Source organism: Saccopteryx bilineata, chromosome 5 (assembly GCF_036850765.1).
Source record: "Saccopteryx bilineata isolate mSacBil1 chromosome 5, mSacBil1_pri_phased_curated, whole genome shotgun sequence".
In the NCBI taxonomy this organism is placed as follows: domain Eukaryota; kingdom Metazoa; phylum Chordata; class Mammalia; order Chiroptera; family Emballonuridae; genus Saccopteryx; species Saccopteryx bilineata.
The window spans coordinates 32895924-32921990 of record NC_089494.1 but is presented as its reverse complement, the minus strand read 5'-3'; the positions used below and the strand labels follow the sequence as shown (position 1 = coordinate 32921990).

The following is a 26067-nucleotide window of genomic DNA, read 5'->3' as shown; positions in this document are numbered from 1 at the left end:
GCTTATAGGAGAAATTGCTACAGAGAACATGACTGGGGAAACTGAAAAAATTAGTGTTATGTAACACATATTAAATAATGGCATTATATAAATGTTAAATCTCCTAAACTTGGTAATTATATCAGTAATATTTTAAAGTCTACACTCATATATACATGCTAAAGTATCTGAAAAGAGTTGTCAGAACCACGTTATTAACAATTAGCAAATAATATTAATACAATTATACATACACAAATAAGCAAAACATGGAAAAATGTTCTTGCCACGTTTCTGTAAACTTGAGGCTTTTTCAAAATAAAAAATACTTTAACAATCAGGATAATTACTAAAGATAATAATGTTAAGTATAAAAATTAATTCAAGGAAAAGCAAAGGAACTGGAAGTTTCCTATAATTTGTTAGGAACAAATTAAAAATAATGAGAACAAGAGTACTAATTAGCAAGACAAAAGTAAACAAAAAACAATAGCTTTGCTAATTTCAGTAATGAGACATGCAGACAGGAAAAAATACTTAGCAAAAATCATTAATTTTACTTAAACTCCTAATTCAGAAAATAATTTTTCTTCAACTAAGAAGCTTTCTATTTTGTTGCATTATAAAACATTCGTAGGTACTGATAAAAAGTAAAGCTGAATATCACTTAAGTTTAAAAAAGAAATTTTTTGCCTGACCCGGTGGTGGCACAGTGGATAGAGCGTCGGACTGGAATGCCAAGGACCCAGGTTCGAGGTCGCCAGCTTGAGCGCAGGCTCATCTGGTTTGAGCAAAAAACTCACAAGCTTGGACCCAAGAGGCCAGCGGTTAAGGTGTGGCAATGAAAAAAACCCTGATGATTGATGCTTCTCATCTCTCCGTTCCTGTCTGTCTGTCCCTGTCTATCCCTCTCTCTGTCTCTGTTAAAAATAAAAATAAAAAAAGCAATTTTTTTTTTTAGGTTTAGCCTGGCCAGTGGCGCAGTGGGGAAAGCATTGACCCAGAACACTGAGGTTACCGGTTCAAAACCTCAAGTTTGCTGGCTCTGAACGTGGGCTCATCAGCATGGGGTTGCTGGCTTGAGCGGGGAAATCGTCCACACAACCCCAAAGTTCACTAGCTTGAGCCCAAAGGATGCTGGCTTGAACAAGGGGACATTGGCTCAGCCCCAGGCAAGGCACATATGAGAACTACAACTACAAGTTGATGCTTCTCACTCTCTTAGAAGTAATCAATGCACAACTAAACTGAAAGCAACTATAAGTTGATTTTTTTCTCACCCTCTCTTCCCTTCTTGTTCCCCTCTCTCTCTTAAAAAAAAAAAAAAAAATCATTTATTATTTCCATTATACCATCTGGACCAGGAATGATAAAAACGCCCCAGACCCCTCATCCAGGGCAGACATTACTAATCAGTCCCAGTCATCTTTAGCCTGAATCTTTTTCAACATAATTGCTCCAGGAAGCTAACAGCAATTGACAAGTTACACAGGAGCTGAAATCTACATGTCACTATTGTTCTAATCAGACAATAATCAAAGCTAGTCATTTTAATAGCAAACATTTACTGAATGCTTATTATGTGCCAGATACTGTTCTAAGTGTTTAACATGTATTTCCTGTTTAATCCGCGTAATAACCTTAAAGGATAGGTAGTATTATTTTCCCCATTTTACTAAAGGGAAACAGAGGCACAGACATGTTAAGAAAGTGCCTAAGCACCAAAGAAGATATACCAATTGCCTATAAGCGCATAATAAGATGCACAACATCTTCAGTCGTTAGGGAAATAAAAATCAAAATTGTAAGATGCTATTTCATATCTACTAAGATGGCTATAATTAAAAAAAAAAGAACAAGTGTTGGTGAGGATGTGGAGTAACTGCAGCCATTATACACAGATAGTAGCAATGTAAAATGGTATAGCTGGTGTGGAAAACAGTTTGGCAATTCCTTTAAAAGCTAAACATATGGCCCAGCAATTTTACTCCTAGGTACATACCAAAAGAAACTGAAAGCAAGGACTCAAACAGTACACTGATGTTCACTTCAGCACTGTTCACAATAACCAAAATTTATAAACAACCCAAATGTCCACTAATAGGTAAATGAATAAACAATGTTTGGTATGATCTTACAACATAATATTATACAACCATGAAAAAGATGAAGTTCTGATACATGCTATAATATGGATCAACCTTGAAAATATTTTTCTAAGCAATAAGCCAGATGTATAAGGGCAATATGTCATATGAAACACCTTGACTGAGCTAATTCATAGAAAAAGAAAGTTCAATAGTAGTTTCCAGGGCCTGGAGAAAGGAGAGGGTGCTGAAATATTTTGGAACTAGATAGTGCTGATGTAATTAATGCCACTAAATTTTATACTTCCAAAATGGTCAAAATGTCAAATTTTGTTACATAGATCTTACCAAATTTTAAAATGTTGACTTAATTAACTGGTATACATACATTAGGGAATTTAAAAGATCAGTCTCTCATAGAGTGCTAGAATCAAATAATCACTAATGATGTAAATTTTAAGTCTAAATTGAAATGTACCTTAGGAGATTTTCAACAATAAGTATAAAGGATTTTTTTAATTCTTTAAGTGATTTTCATTTTTTTTTTTTTTGTGAAAGGAGAGGAGGCAGAGACAGACTCCTGCATGTGCCCCGACCAGGATCCATGCAGAAAGCCCACTAGGGCCAATGCTCTACTCATCTGGGGCCCGGCCCTTGCTCCATTGCAACCAGAGCCATTTTCTAGCGCCTGTGGCGGAGGCCATGGAGCCATTCTCAGTGCTGGGGCCAACTCGCTGTAATTGAGTCATGGCTACAGGAGGGGAGAAGAGAGAAGCGAGAGGGAGAGGAGTAGAGAAGCAGATGGCTACTTCTCCAGTGTGCCCAGATCAGGAATGGAACCTGGGACATCCACACATCAGGCCAACACTCTACCACTAAGCCAGCTGGCCAGGGCTAAATGATTTTCATTCTTCACTAGCAATAAAGCTTTAATTGTTCTGCTCATTCATTCCTTTGCAAACACTCCTTGAGTGTTTAATTTGTCAGGTATAGCACTAAATTTTGGGGATGAAAATACAGAAATGGACAAGCCTTCATGGGTTCACCATCTAACGAGTATGAGACACATTAAATAATTACACAAATATTTTATTTAATCATAATTGTAGTAGATACTACAAAAGAAACTATACCAAATTAAGATGCAGTCATCAACTGCCTTTATGACCTATGACCTCAGCTTCCTCATTTATAAACAGAAAGCAGATATAAATGATCTGAGATTCTTTCTTTTTTTTTTTTTGTATTTTTCTGAAGCTGGAAACGGGGAGAGACAGTCAGACTCCCGCATGCGCCCAACCGGGATCCACCCGGCACGCCCACCGGGGGGCGACGCTCTGCCCACCAGGGGGCGATGCTCTGCCCCTCTGGGGCGTCGCTCTGTGACCAGAGCCACTCTAGCGCCTGGGGCAGAGGCCAAGGAGCCATCCCCAGTGCCCGGGCCATCTTTGCTCCAATGGAGCTTCGGCTGCGGGAGGGGAAGAGAGAGACAGAGAGGAAGGAGAGGGGGAGGGGTGGAGAGCAGATGGGCGCTTCTCTTGTGTGCCCTGGCCGGAAATCGAACCCGGGACTTCTGCACACCAGGCTGACGCTCTACCGCTGAGCCAACAGGCCAGGGCTCTAAGATTCTTTTAATTAAAAAAAGTTATAAATCTAAAAGTATAAAACTTTGCTTCCAGAGTTCCTCTGTTAGGATATTCACATTTATAGACTCTATTAACAATGTAATATAATCCCCATCTACATCACAAACATTTTTGGCACAAAAATACAGTTAGGTCTTCACTTAATTTCACATATAGGTTCTGTGACATTAAGCAAAATTGTGTAACAAAACCAATTTTACCATTAACACTTAACTTTTTTATGGTTAACCATAAGCAAATTACATTCCTATGACAACTAATCAACATTATAATGAAATGACAGTATTTAAGGACCTGCTGTATAAGATAAGGTTGAGCCTGACCAGGTGGTAGACCAGAGGATAGAGTGTTGAACTGGGATGCCGAGGACCCAGGTTCGAGACCCCAAGGTCTCAAGCTTGAGCGCGGGCTTATCTGGTTTGAGCAAAGCTCACCAGCTTAAACCCAAGGTCGCTGGCTCGAGCAAGGGGTCATTCGGTCTGCTGAAGGCCCGTGGTCAAAGCACATATGAGAAAACAATCAATGAACAACTAAGGTGTCGCAATGCGCAACGAGAAACTAATGATTAATGCTTCTCATCTCTCTGTTCCTGTCTGTCTGTCCCTGTTTATCCCTCTGACTCTCTGTCTCTGTAAAAAAAAAAAAAAAAAAAAGGTTGAAAGCAAAGTAATACTATTACAAATTTTTAAATCCAAATTCCTTATTAAATATATTGTGATGCCTGACCAGACAGTGGTGCAGTGGACAGAGCATTGGACTGGGACACAGAGAACCCAGGTTCACAACCCCAAGGTTGCCAGCTTGAGTACGGGCTCACCAGCTTGAGCGCAGGGTCGCTGGCTTGAAGCCCAAGGTCAATGGCTTGAGCCCAAGGTTGCTGGCTTCAGCAAGGAGTCACTCGTTCTGCTGTAGCCCCCCAGTGAGGGCACATATGAGAAAGCAATCAATGAACAACTAAGGAACTGCAACGAAGAGTTGATGCTTCTCATCTCTCTCCATTCCTATCTGTCTGTCCCCATCTGTCCTCCTCTGTCTCTCTCTGTCACCAAAAAAACCCCAAAAAAGATATACATATATATAGTTGTAGACTGCAAGTGGCAAAAAGCCTTTGTAAATTCAAGGCTTAGCAAAAGGCTAAGTTCTTCCCCCCCTCCCCCACCTCCTTATTGGCTATGAAGCTGAGTATTTGCACCCACTTCACTTGCTTGCTTAAGTTGCTGGAAGGAATTTACAGGCCCTCCTCTCACCTTTTGTTTGTTCAGATGTTGGCTGATTTCGCTTATGCATGGTGGGGGGATTCCTGTTTATGCCTTGGGAGAGTTCCTGTTTTTGCTTTAGATGTGTAACTTTGTATCAAAGACTTTCTTATTTGCATATGGCTATATAATAAAGCAAACTGGGGGCTATGAGCTCTAGGATATTGCCATCAGCATTGAAGAGTCCTCTCGATCCCATCCTTTTTACTTAATGAGTCTATTTTCTTAATTCCACACCGTTCTCCCTCAAGAGCCAGAATTACGAGCTGTGCTGGTCTGTGGCATATAGTGATGTTCTTAACTATAAAATGTGGAAAAATAGTGTGTATAAAATTTATGCTATAAATTATGAGCATAAATGGGAATTACCCTGGGTACTGGTTAAAGCAGTGATGGCGAACCTATGACACGCGTGTCAGCACTAACATGTGTAGCCATTTTTGATGACACGCGGCCACATACCAGAGAAGTATGGGGCTGCATGCCGAGAGGACGTTTCATCCTTGGCTCCTGCACGGCCAGGTGCAGTAGCCAAGGATAAAACATTTTCTGTAGTGTAGACACTCTGTGCCGGAGGTCTGTAGGCCAAAACAACAGAACTTCCCGGACAGAGTGTCTAATTCTGGGACTTCTGGTTAGGCCGTCAGGGGATCTTTGACCTCACTTCTGGCCGGCAGAGCAGGGAGCAGTGGAATGCTGTGGGGGACGCATCTCTGGGGGCCTTGTGATTGCCATTACCAGCAACCACATAACCACAGCAATCATCATTCAATCTACTGTTCTGGGGTGTCGTGGATTTCTAACTGACCATCATTACTAAGATAAGTGAGGGGGAGGCGAGGGCCCATGCTATGGGTGCCGTTTCCCGCCATTAGAAATAGCGGCAGCCATCTTATTTACATAAGATGCAACTTGCAGAATTTCAAGACAGCATCTCGGCTCAGGTGTTTGCTGACTTGAGGTCAAAGCTTGAGAATCTGGAAAGGTGCTGCTTGGAGATTCAAGAGGAATGCCACTACAAACAGGAAATTTGGAGTGCCTGGAACCGATTACCAGACACTTTTAGCACCCTGAAAAATAAAGCAATAGCTTTACTCACAATTTTTCCCTCTACGTACTTTTGTGAGACTTTATTCTCAGCTTTAAATAATGTCAAAATCAACAAAAGAAACAGATTGACTGATGAAGTCAGCAGCGCTTCCTTGGGCTTGAAGTGTACAAAATACCAACCTTCAATTGAAGATTTAGCAAATGAAATTCAGCAACAAAAAAGTCACTGCCCGACCAGGCGGTGGCACAGCAGATAGAGCGTCGGACTGGGATGCAGAAGACTAAGGTTCGAGACCCCGAGGTCACCAGCTTGAGCGCGGGCTCATCTGGTGTGAGCAAAAAGCTCACCAGCTTGGATCCAAGGTCGCTGGCTTGAGCAAGGGGTTACTCGATCTGCTGAAGGCCCACGGTCAAGGCACATATGAGAAAGCAATCAATGAACAACTAAGGTGTTGCAACGAAAAACTGATGATTGATGCTTCTCATCTCTCTCCATTCCTGTCTGTCCCTATCTATACCTCTCTCTGACTTGCGCTTTGTCTCTGAAAAAATAAAAAAAAAATTAAGTCACTAATAGGCAGGTTAATTAAAGAATTCCCTCTCCCCCTCAATTATCTTAGTTCACAGCACCCCACACAAGTTAAATAATATCAAGACCAATAAAAGAAACCAACTGACAGATGAACAAAGAAGTCACTAAGCAGGTAAGTTAAATAATTAGTTTTTGGTTTATTAAATAGTTACATATTACAATTATTTAAACTATTAACTATTGCAAAATTACGGTTTTTTTCTCGAAGTGACACACCACTCGAGTTACGCTTGGTTTTTTGGCGAATTTTGACACACCAAGCTAAAAAGATTGCCCATCACTGGGTTAAAGCATATTCTCAAGCCTCAACCAAAATCTACTACAGAATATCTGGAGGTAAGGCCTGGGAATCTGTACTTTTGATAAGCTTTTCAGGTTATTCTAATATAGACTAATGTTTTAACAATTTGGTCAGAGATAGAATATTTTTTAAAGATTTTATTTATTCATTTTAGAGAGAAGAGAGAGCGAGGGAGAGAGAGAAGGGGGGAGGAGCAGGAAGCATCAACTCCCATATGTGCCTTGACCAGGCAATCCAAGGGTTTCAAACAAGCAACCTCAACATTCCAGGTGGGTACCTTGATCCACTGCACCACCACAGGTCAGGCCCAAAACAAATATTACAAGAAAGAATTTCAGAGTAAAATACTTCAGAATAAGAACTGTAATACACCTACCTGTGTAGCTTTGTCTCTCATGCAAGGAGCAGCTTGTCCATGACTGTCACGAGGCCAGTGCCCTGCAAGGTATGGAGCAGCAAGTGTATCGAGAGAGGAAGTGCGGCGAATAATAGTAGAGGGGCTTGAGGAAGGCGGTCGTGTTTTGTCACCTGGATTTAAGATAAATATTTAAATTAGGGAGGAAACAAAACAGAAACTAAATTTTAAACTAGATAGGAGTTTTTGAACTTAAATATAAAAAAGAAATAAGCTACTGAGCCATACAAACTTGATTCAATCTCCAGGTAATTATACTGAGTGAAAACTGTCATTCTCAAATATATTATTTCATTTATATATGAAATATACCATTTCATTTATGTAACATTTTTGAAATGACAAAATTTTAGAAATGGAGAGAAGTGTGTGGTTGCCAGGGATTAGAAATAGGGGAGGAAAAATACAGTGCCAGGAGAGAAGCCGGTTTTATAAAAGGGCAACATACAGGGACCCTTTGATAACAAAATATTCAGTATCTTGACTGCAGTGGTGGATATACAAACATACAAAGAAGATTAAACAGTATAGAATTCCACTTCCCACAAAAGAGTTCAAGTAACACTGAAGAAATCTGAACAGAGCAATGGATTGTACAATGTCAATATCCTGGTTGTGGTATTGTAGAATATTCTACAAAACGTTATCTGGGGAAACTAGGCAAAGTGTACACAAGATCTTGGTGCATTATTATCTTACTGCAATTATTTCTACAAAAAAATGACCAATACACACACACACACACACACATACACATACACACACACACACATCCATTTAAAAAGTGTTCATCTTGTCCGGTTGCAAGAGAGCAATGCCCCAGATGCGTAGAGCATTGCCCCCTAGTGGGCATGCTGGGTGGATCCTGGTAGGGCGCATGCAGGAGTCTGTCCCTCTCTGCCTCCCCACTTCTCACTTCAGAAGAGAAAAAAAGAAATGTTCATCTTGGTTTTAAAATTAAGCTGGTATAATATGTAAAATACCCATTTATCATTATACTATCAATACTCAAGAGGACATAAGGCAGTTAAGATGAAGTCTAAATGCCACTTTAATCTAGCTCTATAAGACACGTATCTCAATGAGATTTTGTTACAACAAATAGACCCTAAGAAACCATATTAATCAGGCTATAGGAGCTATATTGAAGGCACATATGCAAAAATCTGTTTTATTTCAAGCTACAGGTTATGTACTTAGATATAAGCCAAAAATGAAAACTATCATTGGGCAAACTGTGGCTCAGGAGCCACATGTGGCTCTTTGGCCCCTTGAGTGTGGCTCTTCCACAAAATACCACATTGGGTGCTACCTCGATAAGGAATGTACCTACCTATATAGTTTAAGTTTAAAAAATTTGGCTCTCAAAAGAAATTCAATCATTGTACTGTTAATATTTGGCTCTGCTGACTAATGAGTTTGCCGACCACTATTCTAGTTCTATATAACAACTAACTTACACTTAAGGCCATTTGTAGAGGCCCTGAATAGGAATATAGAACAGGGACAGAGTTCAGTGCCCTGAGAGAAAAGCCACAGTGGCTTTAGTGACAAAAGTACCGAACAGCAGTACTGTGCTGAACACAGCACAACAGGAATAGAATTAGCAATTCTGATTAATCAATAGATGGGGACATTTGAACTACTCCCTTGCCTTTTCATTTGCTCTAAAGTTCCCCTTCCTGACTTTCTCATTCGCATCCCTGCTTCTATTTGTGTGTATCAATAAATACCTGTAAGGGCTGAGGGTAGAGGCCATCTTATGAAACCTGTATAGGGCAGTGGTCAGCAAACTCATTTGTCAACAGAGCCAAATTTTTTTAACTTAAACTATATAGGTAGGTACATTGTTATTAATTCACAGGTGGTATTTTGTGGAAGAGCCTGGCTCAAAGAGCCTCATGAGGCTCGCTCGCCACGGTTTGCTGACCACTGGTATAGGGGATTGTGAGGTGGTCTCTCCCATGTCCCTCGGTGCACTCTATGTGGTCTTCAATTAGTCACTGTCTCCGCAACAGCCACATATAAAAACTTTAAGACACCTCTCTTTTACTTTTATTATTGCATTATGTCTTAATAAGGGTCTTGTAGAGTTACAAATATAAAAGTTCCATTGCTAATTATGTGACCCAAATAAAAGATTCAATTCAACTAAGATAAGAGTTACAACAGCTGTGTTGCTGATAATCATTAAGGTTGCTTTACAGATATGCCTCAGATACATAATTTGCTTTCAACATGACACAATTATTTCATTAAAGCAATGCCTAATTGTTGTAAATGCTAACAATCTCTGCATACAGTCTTCCCTTTTATAGTAAAGAGAAAAGAAATGCAGTGCATATCCATAAGGCTTAAGAAAACATATGTGCCCACACTATTAACTATGACACATGAAAAGCAACAAATACACACTATTAATTTTTCTTCCAAATAAAAATCTGATCTCTAGTGAGACAGTCACAAAAAGACTGTTCTTAACTAGAAAGAAAAAGGTACAAACCCACTAGTAAATTATTCATTAAAATCAAATTGCTAAAATCTGTCAGGCACTTTTCTTCCTTCTAATGGTGTCAGCTACTCACCAGTCCAGTTCAACTAATCAAATAGACCTTACTAATGGGTTTGATTCCATTTTCAAGATTTTGTTTTTCAAACTAATACAAAATATTATTATATAAAAATTTAGTAATTGACAAACTACCAATTTGTTAAAGAAAAAGTACTAACTTATTTCATACATATCTAAAAAAAATAATCTTATACTTTTTTCTTCTTCTCATTTTTCCAAAGCTGGAAACGGGGAGGCAGTCAGACAGACTCCGGCATGCGCCCGACCGGGATCTACCTGGCATGCCCACCAGGGGGCGATGCTCTGCCCCTCTGGGGCGTCACTCTGTTGCATCCAGAGCCATTCTAGCGCCTGAGGCAGAGGCCACAGAGCCATCCTCAGCGCCCGGGCAATCTTTGCTCCAATGGAACCTTGGCTGCGGGAGGGGAAGAGAGAGACAGGAAGGAGAGGGAGAGGGGTGGAGAAGCAGATGGGCGCCTCTCCTGTGTGCCCCAGCCGGGAATCGAACCCGGGACTCCCACACACCAGGCCAATGCTCTACCGCTGAGCCAACCGGCCAGGGCCAATCTTTACATTTTTTGTTATTCAAGCTAACTTACCTACAAGATATAAATTTTACCAAGTTTGGGTTTGAAAAATGTCAATTTGTGATTCTCCCAATTTATTTTGCTATGCTATAAAAAAAACAAAATACCTTTAAAATGTTCTGAGTGTTTAAATGAAACACTGTAACATAAACTTATTTTAAAAACTTTTTTGATTAATTTTAGTGAGCGCAGCAGGGAGGGAAAGCCAGAAATATCAATGTATTCCTGTATGTGTCCTGTCCGAGGATCAAACTGGCAACTTCTGTGCTTCGGGATGCTTTTAACCAACCAAACTATCCGGCCAGGGCTATTCAAAAAACTTTAATATCAACAATAGGCCAACATACACATTAATACCCGCTTAAGTAACTTAAAAGGGTATTTACAGGAAATATTAACAACACTATCTCTTGGAACTCAAGATTTTTAATGAGCTAAGACAGTGACTTTGAACTATTTTCATCTCATAGCACACATAAATTACCAAAATTCTGTGGCACACCAAAAACATATTTTTTGCTGATCTAACAAAAAAAGGTATAATTTTTATTGATTTCCAAAAATATAATAGTAATTACCTACTCTTTTTGCTCCAAAGTGACTTAAAAAAAAAAATCAGGTGTCTATACTTGTATATAAGGATTTCTGATACCAGGAATTAACCAATCAGCTACAACCTTATTATGCAGCATGACCAATAATTTGCAACTCTATTACATGACATATATTTATGATTCGAGACAGGGTATTCATACTGATGGCTACTGTTGTGTTGGGTGCTGTCATTTTTTTATTTGATAATCTAAGGGAAAAGAAGTTAGTGCTACTGACTAAACAGTCAGGTACTACATGTTTTAAAAATTCAACATGGCCCACGGCTCTGTAAATTACTGATTTAAGAGTTGACTTTTTTTTTTAATTAAGTAAGAGGTGGGAAGCAGAGAGATATATTCCCAACATGTGCCCTGACCAAGATGCACCTAGCAAGCCCCTACCAGGTGACACTCTGCACATTGGAGCTGCTGCTCCATTGCTCAGCAACAGAGCTATTTTAACACCTGAGGCAAGGCCATGGAGCCATCCTCAGCGCCCAGGGACAACTTGCTCAAACCATTAAAGCCATGGCTGTGGGAGGAAAAGAGAATGAGACAGAAGAGGTGGAGAAGCAGATGGTCACTTCTCCTATGTGCCCTGACTGGTAATTGAACCCAGAACTTCCACACACCAATCAATGCTCTACTGCTGAACCAACCAGCCAGGGCAGAGTAACTTTTCAACTAGACCTCCTATTAGATTTTATATAATGAAATGGAGATTAGTATAGTTATACATGGTCACATGTAAAGATATTAAAATTTTTTCTTTTGAACTCTTCCTATAACTCATTCATAACATTTACTAAGGGGTCTGTAAGCCAGCACTAAGCCCTAAAAATAAAAATAACTAAGTTAAAAAATAATAATAATTAAATAAGTTAAAGTCTGCTCTAAAGAACATACAGTTTACATCTAGCTTGTCATTATTCCATTTCAATCCAGATTCCCAAAATTGACAAGATTTGGTGTCTAATTAATAGAGGAGTTACAAGGAAGGAAAGGCAACTTCAAGAATCAAAGATGACTCTTAAGATTCCCTGCCTACGTGAACAAAAGCTGTGTTTATAAGGAAAAAACTCTGACAACTGAGAAGACCCTTCATAATCTGACCTCTCTAGCCTCCCTTTCTTGCCTGGACTATCTCAATCCCTACCATGCTTAACAACTTTCAGTTCCCAACATGTGCCATTCTTTGATGTCTTCAAGTCTTTGTCTCTCTCTAGTTGTCTTTTTTTGGTTTGACTAATTGATGATTAGGAAACACATCAACATCTAGGTCAAAAGCCTTCCTGTGTGTTGCCATAGCATAGTTCACTGAAATGGTCCCTTGACAGTTCCAGTGCTCCACTAGACAGTGATATATTGGAGAACAGGTATTTTACTTTCCCCCATCCCAATGATTAAGACAGTACCTGACATATAGGCAGAGAAGAGAATGACTTCTAAAGTTACTACGCCTCTCAACAAGGGTAGGTGCATGCAATAAATTCAGATACTCTTGTTTTTCCAAAGTAAATCAACAAATACTGCATGGTATCACTTATATGGGGAATCAAAAAAAAGAAAGAAAATAAGTCAAACTCACAGAAATAGAGTAGGAAAACAGGTCGCCAGGGAAAAAAGGGAAAGGTTGATGAAAGGGTACAAACTTTTAGCTTTAAGTAAGTAAGGTCTGAGGATCTGATGTATAACATGGTGCCTATAGTTGATGACACTGTTGTATAATTGAAATGCGCTAAAAGAGAATAGAACTTAGATGTTCTCACAAAAAAAATACGTGAGGTGATAAATGTGTTAGTAAAATAGATGGGAGGAATTGTTTTACAATGCATATCAAATCATCACAATGTAGACTTTAAATGTCTTATAATTTTGTTCATTATACCTCAATAAAACTAAAAACAAAGTAAATCAAAACAAGACATTTTTGGTTTTGTTCTTTAAAAATCAAATCTTTATAGACATTAACTACAGCAGGGTGCAGCACTAAAAATTTCAGTCAATGCCTTGGGCTCTGGAGTCCAGAACTCTCCAACCATCTATACCAGTTCAACTGGTTCCTGTGTAGCTTCAATGGCAGTAGAGCATCCCAAACCATGCCCGTAAGTATTATATTACAAAGGTTCTACTGACCTTGTTAGATTTAGGTATTTGTAGAACTTGATCAGGTACTGGCCTAAAGGTTGTATGTAGTCCCTGTTATCCACAAAATCATTTAACAAGCAGAAAGTATATACTAGACGTAGTCATTTGCTCATAAAAGGGGGGGGAACCTTTCCTTTTTTAAGTAGAAAAATGATAAAATATTCTGTATATAGAAACCTAGCAGTAAAAAAAAAAAAGAATTAGCCAAGCAAAATAACCATTTTTATTATTTATTTCCAAAAATGTCTATACTTACACAAACACAATTTTATATAAAGGAGGTACTGTCATGCTATGACTTATTTTTGAGAAATAAAAAAGGCATGTCAAGAACCTATAACCACTGCAATAAACATAAATCTGTAATATACTACAATTTTTAAGAGCTGTAGAGTAACCTATTGAATAGATACACCATAACTTAACCCCATATTGATGGACATTTTCAGTGGCAGATATATCTTTTTACACTTAATTACCTTTTTGTGAAAAAGTTTCTGGACATCAATTTGTATATCCAATAATAAACATAAAAGTTTTAAAGTACAGCCTTCCACCAGAAAGGATGTTGACCTCAAAAGAATATTTATTTATTTGTGTACATTTTATTTTTTATTTTTATTTTTATTTTAAATCTTTTTTTCTTTTTTTCTTTATTCATTTTTAGAGAGGAGAGAGAGATGGAGAGAGAGACAGAGAGAGAGAAGGAGGGAGGAGCTGGAAGCATCAACTCCCATATGTGCCTTGACCAGGCAAGCCCAGGGTTTCGAACCAGCGACCTCAGCATTTCCAGGTCGACGTGTTATCCACTGTGCCACCACAGGTCAGGCCTTTTTTATTTTTCTGAAGTTGGAAACGGGGAAGCAGTCAGACTCCCGCATGTGCCTGACCGAGATCCACCCGGCATGCCCACCAGGGGGCAATGCTCTGCCCATCTGGAGCATTGCTCTGTTGCAACCAAGGCCACTCTAGCGCCTGAGGCAGAGGCCATGGAGCCATCCTCAGTGCCCGGGCCAACTTTGCTCCCATGGAGCCTGGGCTGCGGGAGGGGAAGAGAGAGACAGAGAGGAAGGAGAGGGGGAGGGGTGGAGCAGATGGGCGCTTCTCCTGTGTGCCCTGGCCAGGAATCAAATCCGGGACTCCTGCACGCCAGGCCGATGCTCTACCACTAAGCCAACCAGCCAGGGCTTCATCTGTGTACATTTTAAAGTGTATTTTATCAATTTCTGCCCATCTATAAAAGATGAAGACTATTTTACTTGTTTCAATTATTACTGAATTCTAAAATATTCACATTTTATTACCAATTCAATTTTTATACATTACCAGCACTTAAAAAAATATTACCCCAGCCTCTCTCTCTCTCTCTCTCTTTTTTTTTTTTTTTTTTTTGCATTTTTCTGAAGTGAAAAGTGGGGAGGCAGAGGCAGAGACAAACTCCCGCATGCGCCTGACTGGGATCTACCCAGCAAGCCCACCAGGGGGGCGATACTCTAACCTCTCTTTTCTTAATCTTACAGAGATATTTCTTTTAATGAACATTTAAATTGAAGGTTCCTTCAGTTTCATTTTAGCTTCCTTCTCTTTTATTAAATTCAAGTAAGATGAAATGTATCTGATTTTATCTTAAATACTATACACAGTATGATTAAACTTTTATAAACGTATAAGTCCATTTACCCACTGTCTAACCTTCCTCCTACACACACACTTAAATGTCTCTGGAAATACAAAAAATGATGATACTGCCTGACCTGTGGTGGCGCAGTGGATAAAGCGTCGACCTGGAATGCTGAGGTTGCCAGTTTAAAACCCTGGGCTTGCCTGGTCAAGGCACATATGAGAGTTGATGCTTCCTGCTCCTCCCCCTGTTCTATCATTTTCCTCTCTCTCTCTCTCTCTCTCTCTCTCTCTCTCTCTCCAATACAAATGGATAAATAAAATCTTAAAAAAAAAAATGATGATACTGGCCGCCACCAGGAAGGGGAACTGGATTGCTGGCAGACAGAGGTACAAGGGAGGTACACTTCACTGTCTTCCCAAGTATACCTTTGTAATTTGACATATGGACTTACTACCTATATTTTTTAAATTCATAATCTTTGATTCAATGATTCTATATCTAGGTATGTAAACAGAATAATCAAATGTAGAAAAGGGCTTTAAATTCAACGATATTCATTGTATTGGCAGCAGTAAAAATCATAAATAATATGTCCCAAATTGGAGAACAAGAAAACTGATGGAAAATATATACTGGAATATTAAAGATACTAAAATTTATGTTTTGAAATGATAAACTTACATGAGAACTTAAATATAATCTGTTAAAGGAAAATTTAGAAAAAAAAATTTCTATATTTCTAATTTCTACAGTTGTTGCCATGTTTCTTCTTCAGTTAATTTCTCCACTGAGTTTTCAATAAAATATTAACACATAATAACTGATATAGGAACAGTATTTAATTAATCCAAATATGAACTAAATTATTTATTTGACCAAACTGATTTCCCACAGACATGATATCCCAAAAAAAGAACTATTCTAGTCTGACCTGGCGCAGTGGATAAAGCGTCGACCTGGAACACTAAGGTTACCGGTTCGAAACCTTGGGCTTGCCTGGTCAAGGCACATATGGGAGTTGATGCTTCCTGCTCCTCCCCCTTCTCTCTGTCTCTCTCTTTCTCTAAAAATCAATTAAAAAAAAAACTATTCTAGAAAATTTAAAATCCAAGTATTCTTTTGTTAAACAAAAGACTTAATTTATATATAATAAGAACCCTTTTTTAGTGTACAATTTGAAGTTTTTTTGTTTTGTTTTTTGTTTTTTACAGAGACAGAGAGTCAGAGAGAGGGATAGATAGAGACAGACAGGAACGGAGAGATGTTCATTGATTGCTTTCTCATATGTGCCTTGACCGTGGGCCTTCAGCAGACCAAGTAACCCCTTGCTCAAGCCAGTGACCTTGGGTCCAAGCTGGTGAGCTTTAGCTCAAACCAGATGAGCCCGCGCTCAAGCTGGCTATCTTGAGGTCTCGAACCTGGGTCCTCGGCATCCCAGTCCGACACTCTATCCACTGAGCCACCACCTGGTCAGGCCAATTTGAAGTTTTGAAGAACAAATATATCCATTTAAACCATCACAATCAAGATTTAGAATGGTGCCATTATCCCAAAACAATGCCCCTTTGAAGACACCCTTCTGTCTTGGACCAAGGTAAACTTTCACCTGCTTTCTTTTTAGTTTTTTCTTTTTAAAGTCACATGGTAGCTTGGTTGGTAGAGCATCATTCCCATATGCCAATGGTGCAGGTTCCGTCACCGCTCAGGGTACAAAGAAGCACCAAGCAGAGTTCTTATATAAATGGGTGAAACAACAAATCAATGTTTCTAAAATGTCATGTAAGTGTATATGTAATCATACAGTATGTATTCTTGTGTCTGGCTGCTTTCACTCAGCACAATTGAGATTCATCTTTTGTATATTAGCAGTTTGTTCCTTTTTTTTATTGCTGAGGAGTATTCCATTGTATTGAAATACATGATGATTAATATATGTGTCAACTTGCCTGGGCCATGGGGTATCCAGATAGTTGGTTAAACATTATTGTAGGTGGGCCCTGGCTGGTTGGCTCAGTGGTAGAGCGTCGGCCTGGCGTGCATAAGTCCCGGGTTCGATTCCCAACCAGGGCACACAGGAGAGGCACCCATCTGCTTCTCCACCCCTCCCCCTCTCCTTCCTCTCTGTCTCTCTCTTCCCCTCCCGCAGCCCAGGCTCCATTGGAGCAAAAGATGGCCCGGGCGCTGGGGATGGCTCCTTGGCCTCTGCCCCAGGCGCTAGAGTGGCTCTGGTCGCGACAGAGCGACGCCCCAGATGGGCAGAGCATCGCCCCCTGGTGGGCGTGCCGGGTGGATCCCGGTCGGGCGCAAGCAGGAGTCTGTCTGACTGCCTCCCCATTTCCAGCTTCAGAAAAAACAAAACAAAAAAAACACCCCACATTATTGTAGGTGTGTTTGGGAGGGTGTTTCTGGATGAGATTAACTTTTGAATTGGTAGACTGAATAGGCAGATTGCCCTCTCCAATATGGATGACCCTCATCCAATTCATTAAAAGACCTGAATAGACCAAAAAAGACTGAGTAAAGGAGAATTCACCCTTTCGCTGCATGACTGCTTTCAAGCGGGGACACTGGTCGTCTCCTGCCTTCAGGCTCAGACTCAAATTGGAATTTAGAGCATCAGTTCTCCTCCTGGTTCTCAGGCCTTTGAACTCAGACTGCAACCATACCATTGATAATCCTGGGTCTCCAGCTTTCCTATTGCAGATGGTTGGACTTAACCTCCATAACTGTTTGAGCCAATTCCTTATAATAAATCTCTATCTATCTCTATCTAATGTGTTAATAACATGAAGATGAAGATAACAGACAGACTGACAGGCAGACAGCCTGGACTAATACAATACTGTATAGTGTATTTTAGGTTAACCAACAGCCTACTGAGGGAGATTTAAATTGTTTACAGATTTCACTATTAGGACTAAACCAGATAAAGTCATGCCCCATATGAAGACATTTGAGTCAATGTGCATATACAATGGTAGTATACAAAGTAGCCTAGGTGTGTAGTAGGCTATACTATACCACCTAACTTTGTGTAAGTACACCCTATGGTAGTCACACCTGTGAAATCACCTAATGATATATTTTTCAGAAGATATCCCCATCCTTAAGTGGCATATGACTGTGTTAATAACATTCTTGTACATCTTTTTATGAATAGAGGTTTTAATTTCTCTTGGGTATGGTAGCAGAAATGCTGGGTCAAAGAACAAATACAGGTCTCACTTTATAGGACACTGCCAAAATGTTTCCCAAACTATAGTTTTACCTGTTTACATTCCCACCAACAATGCATAAGAATTGCAGTTGTTTCACATTCTCATCATTATTTAGTATTGTTAGATTTTTTTTTAGAAATTTAACAATGGCTAATACTTATTAATATATCAGTTTACATCAAGATATTAAACTTACTATCCATAAGATTTTTTTCATTTTAGTTATTCCAGTAGATGTGTATCTGCTCCTGTTTTCTTCAATATATTTTTCAATTATCATTTGACATTTACTCTTTGATCCATTTAGATTTCATTTTTGTGTATAGTTTGAAGGGTCGTAGATTATCACCCCTTCCATTTGTTCCAGAATTCATTTGTTGACAATACAGTCTTTTCCCCATTGAACTACCTTAAGAACGTTTATTGAAATGTCTGGGTAGAGTATTTCTGGATATTCTATTGTTCCATTGATCTACATGTCTGTCCACAGGCAGTATAGTATAAAGTCTCCAACTTTATCATTTTCAACATATTTTGGCTATTTGCATTTCAATATGAATTTTATGTATCTTTGCATTTGAATATAAAATTTAGATTTAATAGCAAAAAATCAAGTATAAATATTTTTCCAGAATAGGAGTCAAAAGAGTTGAAATGCTTGCTCTGTTCCTGATCTAATGAGGACAGAAATATGACGTTATTTAGAGGGTTATATATATTAAAGCTGCCTTTTACAAGGAAGTTCTCTTCTAGTCCTAGTTTCTTGAGAGTTTTTAATGTAAAGAATTTTAACATGTTGATTTTTATCCAATGCATTTTCTGCATAAATTGAGATAATCATGTGGTTTTCTTCATTCCTCTTAGATAACAGAATGAAATACAACCAATTCTCATTTTTTGTGATAGTGATGTTCTTAAAACTTCGTTGTGAACAATAAAGTAGTGAATACTCTTAGGGGAAATACAGGAATAGACCCATGAGCTTCCAATCACCAGATTTTCATGAACCAATGCACATAACTGTTTTATGTGCATTTCTGTTTAAAAACACCTTGTTTATTAATATGTATGATTGATTCATATCATTGAAATCATGTCCAACAACACTATTACTCATGCTTGAACAAAGTTTTTCTAACACACATATATTCTCCATAACTGCCTTCTCGTTCTTAGGAATACCAGACCACGCACTTCAGAACTACAGGTAGAAGCCACTAAAAAAAAGAAAAAAGAAAAAAAAAAAGAAAGAAAATGAGAAAAACATGGCACTAAATAGACCATGTAAAAGATACTTATATTCACAAGTATGAAAGCTGAAAGAATATAAAGTGCTTTGTCCAATGTCAGCTAGGAATGTACACAAGCAACTCAAATTATTCACTGAATATCTGAGAATGATCACAAAAGTATAACGTATTGATTTTGGAGTTATAAATAAATTCTAGCTATAGTGGGCAAATTTTCAAATATGGAATCCATGAATAATAAGAACTGGCTCCAGCAAGAGGTTACTCGGTCTGCTATAGCCCCACGGTCAAGGCACATATGAGAAAGCAATCAATGAACAACTAAGGTGTTGCAACAAAAAACTGATGATTGATGCTTCTCATCTCTCTCCGTTCCCGTCTGTCTGTCCCTATCTATCCCTCTCTCTGACTCTCTCTCTGTCTCTGTAATTAAAAAAAAAATTTTTTTTTAAAGGTTTCAAATCAATAATTTAAGTTTCTATCTGAGGGACTACTAAAAGAGTAAATTAAACCTAAAGCAAGCACAGCAAAAAATAATAATAATAAAAAACCTGGCCCTGGCCAGTTGGCTCAATGGTAGAGCGTCGGCCTGGTGTGCAGGAGTCCCGGGTTGGATTTCCGGCCAGGACACACAGGAGAAGTGCCCATCTGCTTCTCCAACCCTCCCCCTCTCCTTCCTCTCTGTCTCTTTCTTCCCCTCCCACACCCAAGGCTCCATTGGAGCAAAGTTTGCCCGGACGCTGAGGATGGCTCTGTGGCCTCTGCCTCAGACGTAGAATGGCTCTGACTGCCAAGATGGGCAGAGTATCGCACCCTGGTGGGCATGCCGGGTGGATCCCAGTTGGGTGCATGCAGGAGTCTGTCTGCCTCCCCATTTCCAACTTCAGAAAATAAAAAAACCTAACAGGTGCAGAAATCAATGAAACAGAAAAAATGATGTAAATGAAAAACAGCTGGTTCTTTGACAATATATTTTTGTGTGAGAGAGAAAGAGGGACAGATAGGGACAGACAGACAGCAAGGAAAAGAGATGAGAAGCATCATCAATTCTTTGTTGTGGCACCTTAGTTGTTCATTGATTGCTTTCTCATGTGCCTTGACGGGAGGAGGAGGGGCAGCAGACCAAGTGACCCCTTGCTCAAGCCAGTGACCTTGGGCACAAACTGGTAAGCCTTGCTCAAACCAGATGAGCCTGCGCTCAAGCCAGCGACCTTGGGGTTTCAAACCTGGGTCCTCTGCATCCTAGTCCAACGTTCTATACCTTGGTTATGGTTAAGGTTACGGTTACACAACTGTGTTCTTTGTCAAAATTCATACAACAGTATATCATTAAGGATAAATATTTGTGTATGTAACTTATACTGTATCTCAATAAGCCTGACAACACCACACACATCTGCCCAATTAAAAAACAGTTAACAGCCTGACCAGGCGGTGGCGCAGTGGCTAGAGAGTCGGGCTGGGATGCAGAGGACCCAGGTTTGAGACCCCAAGGTCGCCAGTTTGAGCATGGGCTCATCTGACTTCAGCAAAAAGAAAAGCTCGCCTGACCTGTGGTGGCACAGTGGATAAAGCGTCAACCTGGAAACAGTGAGGTTGCTGGTTCAAAACCCTGGCTTGCCTGGTCAAGGCACATATGGGAGTTGATGCTTCCTGCTCCTCCCCCTTCTCTCTCTATCTCTCTCTCCCCCCACTTCTCTCTAAAATGAATAAATAAAAAAATATATATATATATAAAAAAAAAAAAAAAAAAAAACTCACCAGCTCAGACCCAAGGTCGCTGGCATGAGCAAGCGGTTACTCAGTCTGCTGAAGGCCCACGGTCAAGGCACATATGAGAAAGTAATCAATGAACAACTAAGGAGTCGCAACAAAAAACTTATGATTGATGCTTCTCATATCTCTCCATTCTTGTCTGTCTGTCCTTATCTATCCCTCTCTCTGACTCTGTCTCTGTAAAAAAAATAAAAAATAAAAAAAATAAAGATGGTTCAAGATCTTTAAAAAAATAAATAACTACATTCCCAACTAATAAATGTTCAGTCAACAGAGTTAAAAGACTTCACATCACAATGAACAAAAATTTAAAAAGAATATTCAACCCTTTATTAATAAAAGCTATTACTTTTTATTAAATTGTATTATGTGATCACTATATGAGGTGATTAAATACAGGAATGTGCAAAAGTAAGATCTACACTTGTGAGTATGTGAAAGAGTATTAATTTTTATATTATTTATTTTTATTACAATGGTAAACCTACTTCTGCCCATCTCATGACCCCAGAAAATATGTAAGGAAATACAAATGAAAACAATGTCTCACAAGTGTGTGAGAAAACTGTCTCACCCACTGAATTGGTGAAACTAAGGAAAGGCATAAAGCAGGGGTCCCCAAACTTTTTACACAGGGGGCCAGTTCACTGTCCCTCAGACCCTTGGAGGGCCAGACTATAAAAAAAACTATGAACAAATCCCTATGCACACTGCACATATCTTATTTTAAAGTAAAAAAAACCAAAATGGGAACAAATACAATATTTAAAATAAATAACAAGTAAATTTAAATCAAATTGAGCAGTATTTCAATGGGAAATATGGGCCTGCTTTTGGCTAATGAGATGGTCAATGTGCTCCTCTCACTGACCACCAATGAAAGAGGTGCCCCTTCCAGAAGTGCGGCGGGGGCCAGATAAATGGCCTCAGGGGGCCGCATGCGGCCCGCGGGCCGGGCCGTAGTTTGGGGACCCCTGGCATAAAGTCTAATCCTAACAAGGCTTCACAGTAACAAGTAGATACACTCCTACTGACAGGGTAAATTGATTCAATACTTTTTTGGAAAGGAATGCTAAAAAGCATTAAGTTAAGGAAAACTTAACTGAATATTCTCAAACTTGTTTTTTTTCCCCTAACCTGGATAAATATAAATGCACACTCATACCAGCCACCAAACACATACTTTTACAAAGTTATTTTAACTAAAGTAATTTATAAGGGGGAAAACAGAAACAAATGTCCACTAAAAAGGAGAAAGATTAAGCCAAGTTTCATAGATTTCATAAAGTATTCAACCCCATTAGAGTATAAAAGCATACTATATTTTCTTTTTTTTAAATTTTCCCTTCATAGCCTGACCTGTGGTGGCGCAGTGTTTGAAGCATCGACCTGGGAACAGTGAGGTCACCGGTTTGAAAACCTGCACTTGTCTGGTCAGGGCATATATGAGAGTTGATGCTTCCTGCTCCTCCCCCCCCCCCTTTTTTTAAACTATTTTTAAAGTGGTAGGGAAATATATATATTTTTTTAATTTTTTTAAATTTATTTATTCATTTTTTAGAGAGGAGAGGGAGAGACAGAGAGAGAGAGAGAGGAGAGAAAGAGAGAAAGGGGGGAGGAGTTGGAAGCACCAACTCCCATATGTGCCTTGACCAGGCAGCCCAGGGTTTCGAACCAGCAACCTCAGCATTTCCAGGTCGACGCTTTATCCATTGCGCCACCACAGGTCAGGCCTCCTCCCCCCTTTTCTCTCTCTCTTTCTCTCTCTCACACACACTCTCTCCTCTCTAAAAAAAATAAATTTAAAAAATAAAATAAAAATTTCCCCTTCATTTAAGTGAAAGAAAGGAAGTGGGGTGTGGGGATGGGGAGACAGAGAGAGAGAGAGAGAGAAGCATCAACTCACTGTTCCACTCAGTTGTACACTCATTGCTTGGTTCTCCTAAGTGCTCTGACTGGGGATGGAACCCGACCTCCACAAGCAGGGATGACGCTCTATCCACTGAGCCATCCAGCCGTGGCCAAGCATTCTATCCTTTCTCACCTTCCATTTGAGGATTCAGATTCATTAAAAAATGTATGTCCCGGCCCTGGCTGGTTGGCTCAGTGGTAGAGCGTCGGCCTGGCGTGCAGGAGTTCCGGATTCGATTCCCGGCCAGGGCACACAGGAGAAGCGCCCATCTGCTTATCCACCCCTCCCCCTCTCCTTCCCCTCTGTCTCTCTCTTCCCCTCCCGCAGCCGAGGCTCCACTGGAGCAAGGTTGGCCTGGGCGCTGGCGATGGCTCTATGGCCTCTGCCTCAGACGCTAGAATGGCTCTGGTTGCAACAAAGCAATGCCTGGGATGGGCAGAGCATCGCCCCTTGGTGGGCGTGCCGGGTGGATCCCAGTCGGGTGCATGCGGGAGTCTGTCTGACTGCCCCCCCATTTCCAACTTCAGAAAAATACCAAAAAAAAAAAAAAAGTATGTTCCTTTCAAATATTCTTTAAGTGCTTACAACAGCAATTTTCAACCTTTCGTAATCTCATGGCACACATAAACTAATTACTAAAATTCTGTAGCACACCAAAAATTATAAATATATATTTTGCCGATCTGCTAAAAAAAAAAAAAAGTATAATTTTCATTCATTCATACCAGACAGCTAGTGCTGTGTTGGCTGTTGTCATGAAAAGATGTCAGTGCCCCTGACTAAATAGTGAACTACAGCATGTTTAAAAAATTCTTGTAGCACACTAGTTGAAAACCACTGGGTTACAACATGCTGCTAGTATGATTCTTGTATGGCCAAAAAAGCTTTACAAAGAGGAAAATGTGCCATAACTTCTTATTACACTTAGCCTTAAACTCAGTTAAGCAGTCAGAAGTACATATACTATTAATCAAAAAATGTATCAGAGCCTGACCAGGCAGTGGCTGCAGTGGATAGAGCATCAAACTGGAATGCAGAGGACCCAGGTTCGAGACTCCATGGTCACTAACTTGAGCGTGGGCTCATCTGGTTTGAGCAAAGTTCACCAGCTTGGGCCCAAGGTTGCTGGCTCAAGCAAGGGGTCACTCGGTCTGCTGAAGGCCCACCGTCAAGGCACATATGAAAAAGTAATCAATGGGCCTTGGCTGGTTGGCTCAGCGGTAGAGCGTTGGCCGGTCCAGCGTGCAGGAGTCCTGGGTTCGATTCCTGGCCAGGGCACACAGGAGAGGCGCCCATTTGCTTCTCCACCCCTCGCCCTCCCCTTCCTCTGTCTCTCTCTTCCCCTCTCGCAGCCAAGGCTCCATTGGAGCAAGGATGGCCCGGGCGCTAGGGATGGCTCTGTGGCCTCTGCCTCAGGCGCGAGAATGGCTCGGGATGCAGCAGAGCGACTCCCCAGAGGGGCAAAGCATCGCCCCCTGGTGGGCATGCCGGGTGGATCCTGGTTGGGCACATGCGGGAGTCTGTCTGACTGCCTCCCTGTTTCCAGCTTCGGAAAAATGGAAAAAAAAAAGCAATCAATGAGCAACTAAGGTGTCGCAACGAAAAACTAATGATTGATGCTTCTCATCTCTCTCCATACTTGTCTATCCATCCCTCTCTCTGACTCTCTCTCTGTCACTGTAAAAAAAAAAAATAAAGACACAAAGCATTTTTAAAAAAATGTATCAGACAAGAGTATGCAGATGATCAGCAAAATCTCAGCATCATTACCAGAAATATGCAACTTTGCAGTATTACAGTGACCTTCAACAGAACTTCCAAGAATTACTGAGGATGCTACCTTCAATAGTGAGTTAGCAGCCTGACTAGGTGGTGGTGCAGTGGACAGAGCGTTGGACTGGGATGTAGAGGACCCAGGTTCGAGACTCCGAGGTTGCCAGCCTGAGCGCGGGCTTATCTGGTTTGAGCAAAGCTCACCAGCTTGGACCCAAGGTCACTGGCTTTAGCAAGGGGTTACTCAGTCTGCTGAAGGCCCAAGGTCAAGGCACATATGAGAAAGCAATCAATGAACAACTAAGGTGTAGCAACGAAAAACTAATGATTGATGTATCTCATCTCTCTCCATTCCTGTCTGTCTGTACCTATCTAACCCTCTCTCTCTCTCTGTTAAAAAAAAAAAAAGTGAGTTAGCAGTATAATCTTCATAAACTCACATTTTTTTTGAGAGAGAAAGAGAGAGAGAGAGAGAGAAGCATGAACTCATAGTTGCTTCACTTTAGTTCTGCATTGCTTGTTTCTGCTATGTGCCTTGACCAGGTATCAGACCTTCAGGGCAAGCCAAGCCAATGACCTCTTGCGCAAGCCAGCAACCTTGGGCTTTCAAGCTGGTGACCTTTGGGCTCAATCCAGTGACCTCTGGAATCATGTCGAGAATCCTGTGCTCAAGCTGGCAAGCCCACTTCAAGACAGCAATCTCTGGGTTTGCAACTGGCAACCTCAGCATTTGGTCAGTGAAGCAAGAAAATAATAGTACTCAAAAGAGGCAAAATTCGGCCCTGGCCGGTTGGCTCAGTGGTAGAGTGTCGGCCTGGCGTGCAGGAGTCCCGGGTTCGATCCCCGGCCAGGGCACACAGGAGAAGCGCCCATCTGCTTCTCCACCCCTCCCCCTCTCCTTCCTCTCTGTCTCTCTCTTCCCCTCCTGCAGCCGAGGCTCCATTAGAGCAAAGTTGGCCCGGGCGCTGAGGATGGCTCTGTGGCCTCTGCCTCAGGCGCTAGAATGGCTCTGGTTGCGGCACAGCATCGCCCCCTGGTGGGCATGCCGAGTGGATCCCGGTCGGGCGCATGCGGGAGTCTGTCTGACTGCCTCCCTGTTTCCATCTTCAGAAAAATATAAATAAATAAAAAAAGAGGCAAAATTCAGTGCTATACAAGGCCTCCAAACTGAAGGGAACAAACAGACAAAGGCAAAGGATAGGACATAGATCTTCACACTCATTTTTTTAAAATAGGCAGCCATCCATTCATTTATTCAAACAAAAATTTTATAAGGTCTCATTTACCC

The 26067-nt window shown here is 40.5% G+C and overlaps 1 protein-coding gene across 1 annotated transcript in view; it reads right to left on the bottom strand.

Moving 5' to 3' along the window:
* Positions 1-26067, bottom strand: part of FAM117B (family with sequence similarity 117 member B) — a 94018-nt gene that overhangs the window by 51320 nt on the left and 16631 nt on the right. The window contains exon 2 of the mRNA XM_066280529.1: positions 7288-7439. Within this exon, the coding sequence (XP_066136626.1) occupies positions 7288-7439 (152 nt within the window). The remainder of the gene's footprint in view (positions 1-7287; positions 7440-26067) is intronic.